This window comes from Brachionichthys hirsutus, unplaced genomic scaffold (genome assembly GCF_040956055.1).
Source record: "Brachionichthys hirsutus isolate HB-005 unplaced genomic scaffold, CSIRO-AGI_Bhir_v1 contig_918, whole genome shotgun sequence".
In the NCBI taxonomy this organism is placed as follows: Eukaryota; Metazoa; Chordata; class Actinopteri; order Lophiiformes; family Brachionichthyidae; genus Brachionichthys; species Brachionichthys hirsutus.
The window spans coordinates 30995-33989 of record NW_027180762.1 but is presented as its reverse complement, the minus strand read 5'-3'; the positions used below and the strand labels follow the sequence as shown (position 1 = coordinate 33989).

General features: G+C 54.7%; 1 protein-coding gene across 1 annotated transcript; it reads right to left on the bottom strand.

Moving 5' to 3' along the window:
- Positions 1–326: 326 nt before the first annotated feature.
- LOC137916657 (nuclear receptor subfamily 0 group B member 1-like) lies at positions 327–1271 on the bottom strand. The gene has a single exon (XM_068759627.1). It carries the CDS (start codon positions 1269–1271, stop codon positions 327–329), a length of 945 nt encoding a protein of 314 aa, XP_068615728.1.
- Between the last annotated feature and the right edge of the window lie 1724 nt (positions 1272–2995).

Below are 2995 nucleotides of genomic sequence, written 5' to 3'. Positions count from 1 at the left end.
AATGACACGGGACAGTGAGAGAAGTAGAGATCACACACGGAGCGGCTTGTTTTCACGTTACCGGCATGTCATTTGGGTGAATTGAAATGTAAAAAAGAAAAAATGCACCTTTGTTAAATAATTGGGTCAAATCATTTTCAAATAAGACAAAGATCCGACACCATCCGCGTCGCGTCACCCGAGGGACATCCGGGCTGTCCCCTGGGTCCCACCGTGAGGGACAGCCGGACTGTCCCCTGGGTCCCACCGTGAGGGACAGCCGGACTGTCCTCTGGGTCCCACCGTGAGGGACAGCCGGACTGTCCCCTGGGTCGCACCGTGTCGCGTCACCCGAGGGACAGTTCGGCTGTCCCCTGGGTCCCACCGTGAGGGACAGCCAGACTGTCCCCTGGGTCCCACCGCGTCCCGTCACCCGAGGGACAGCCGGACTGTCCCCTGGGTCCCACTGTGAGGGACAGCCGGGCTGTCCCCTGGGTCCCACCGCGTCCCGTCACCCGAGGGACAGCCGGGCTGTCCTCTGGGTCCCACCGTGTTGCGTCACCCGAGGGACAGTCCGGCTGTCCTCTGGGTCCCACCGTGAGGGACAGCCGGGCTGTCCTCTGGGTCCCACCGTGCCCACGCACGCGCCTACCTGGGTTGAACAGCGCGGCTCCTTTCAGGTACGCGTACTCCTTGGTACTGATGTCGACACTCCAGCACTTCTTCAAGAAGGCTTTGATGCTGTCGATGTCCGCGACCGACACGCCGGCCGCCCCCCTGCTCTGGCCGGCCGGCGCCTCGCCCTGCCTGTCCGGCAGACCCGTGAGGATGCGCTGCAGCATGCTGGGCTCCACGGTCTCCGTGGTCTCGAAGTCCACGCGGTCCTGCGCGAGTCCCAGCACGAGCAGCGGCGCCCAGCCGCTGCGGATCAGCGCCAGCTGGTCGTCCTCCGGCAGCTCACGGAAGCAGGGCACGTTTTTCACGAAGCGCAGCGTCTTCACCAGGACCGCCGAGGCGGCTTTGCACGTCACCTGCGGGGAGCGGAGGATGCCGCGTCGCCGCGTGGAGCCGCAGGAGCACGCCTGCTGCCGGGGCTCCTGGAGCGGTGCCGGGGCGGCGGCGGGGGAGGAGGTCTTGTGATGATGATGATGATGATGTTGTTGTTGTTGTTGACTGCGAGGTTGCTCCTCGACGGTCGCCAGGCTGTCACTCTTCAAGATACTGTAGAGGATGCTGTTGCGTGTTCTGCCGCTGGCCCCCCGACAGCGGCAGCCCCCCTCCGGCGTGGCCATGGCCGCTGGCCGCTCTACATGGGACGGAGGTCAGTGGCAGAAGTAGCCGCGTTTCCGTGGCCCCTGAAGTAGCCGCGTTTCCGTGGCCCCTGAAGTAGCCGTGTTTCCGTGGCCCCTGAAGTAGCCGCGTTTCCGTGGCCCCTGATAGCCTCGCGTGAAGGGCACAACGTTTATATTGGCTTCTGTCTGGACGCGCGCTTTCAGAGCTTGTTCAGACTATTTGCGCCTCCTCTTTCTCCACCTCTCTCTCTCTCTCTCTCTCTCTCTCTCTCTCTCTCTCTCCCTCCCTCGCACACAAGTGAAACGCACTTTGCAGGGCTCTCACGCCATATTAAACAATATTTTTTTTTTTTTTATGTTGCAGCCAGTTCAATAATCTAATCCAATGGCATTAAGGGTAGAGAAGCAGCACGTTGTACGTCTGTTTAATTAAAAAGGAGAGAAAGAGAGAGAAGAAGAAGAAAGAGAGGAGTCAAAGCCCGGTTGTACTTTCAGCTCTACCTTGACTCTGGCAGTTGCTGTTTATCAGACAGGAGCCAGTAAAAAACACAGGCCAGCGGCGGAGCTGCATGAAGGCTTAATTATTTTAGGGACAATTTATCTGATTTTCTGTGAGAAGGAAGCAGGAAGAGCCAAGCCGTGAAGGCCAGCCTCCAACCTTGACTCGGACTCACTGGTATTGATTTAACCGTGAAAACAGGAGGAGGTGAATTATGATGTCATGACTCAATGGTCTCCTCTGCTTCTGTCACTGAAGGAGAATGAGGGGGGGGGGGGGGGTCAGTGAACAGACGACAGGTCGGTGTAAAGCAGATGAATTAGGGCTTTGTCCTAATTGGTCCTAAGAGGGATCACAGGTTAGGGCTGGCTGTTACCTGCAGGGGGGGGGGATTCAGAGGAGATTACAGTGATTAACCAGAGGAAGAAAATAGTCAAAGACGTAGTCGGAATGAGAGACAGTGTGAGCGGCGATTACTTCAAACGTACCTTCCCTGCAGCATGTTGAGAAAAGCAGCTCTTAGTAACAAACAAGTACCCTTCAAGGTTTATCTCTGGTGTGGAGAAAGGATGACATTGAGCGCACGGCCGCATTTATGAAATAGAAGCAAGCGGAACCTTCGCCGTCCCCTGCTCTGTCGCACTGAAGGATGCAGCCGTGAATAAAGACAGGATGAAACAACTTTTTTGCAGTCGTGCTACAGCATGATTTGGAGGCTAAATGTCTTTGTATTGATTTGACTGAGAGAAAGAAAAGAGAGATTTTTCACATGTTTATATCAAGGACACCCTGGGATAAGCAACCTTCGCCCAGCCTGTCTGTTCTCCTGCTCAAGGCCCAGCCAGCACAGGTTATAAAAGTCCTTCCATCTCAAGGTGAGCTTCCATTATTGTTGCAGAAAAGCACAGAGTTGAAAAGACGGCGATGGCGTTCTGTCACGCGTTGTCTCGCTTTCGGCTTCATTTGTTTAGCCGTCAAATGTGTACAAGGTGTACTTAAAGCAGGTCTTGACTCCACCATCTTCCCTAAAGATTTTTTATAAAGCCAGAGCGGTGTTAAATACGTCTGCATAAAAAGATATTCATTAACAATCTTGTTTCTCTTGATTATTTGACTTGATACTGAATAGAATTTATACGCTGGCCTTGGTATGGTTTAATCACTTTAATGGGAGGCTGTGCACAATTCAAGTTGGAGGTATAAAATACTTGGCACGGGGGAAACC

Excerpts from the sequence above, each read along its gene's own strand:
- LOC137916657 (XM_068759627.1), bottom strand. The coding sequence starts at position 1,271 with ATGGCCACGCCGGAGGGGGGCTGCCGCTGTCGGGGGGCCAGCGGCAGA.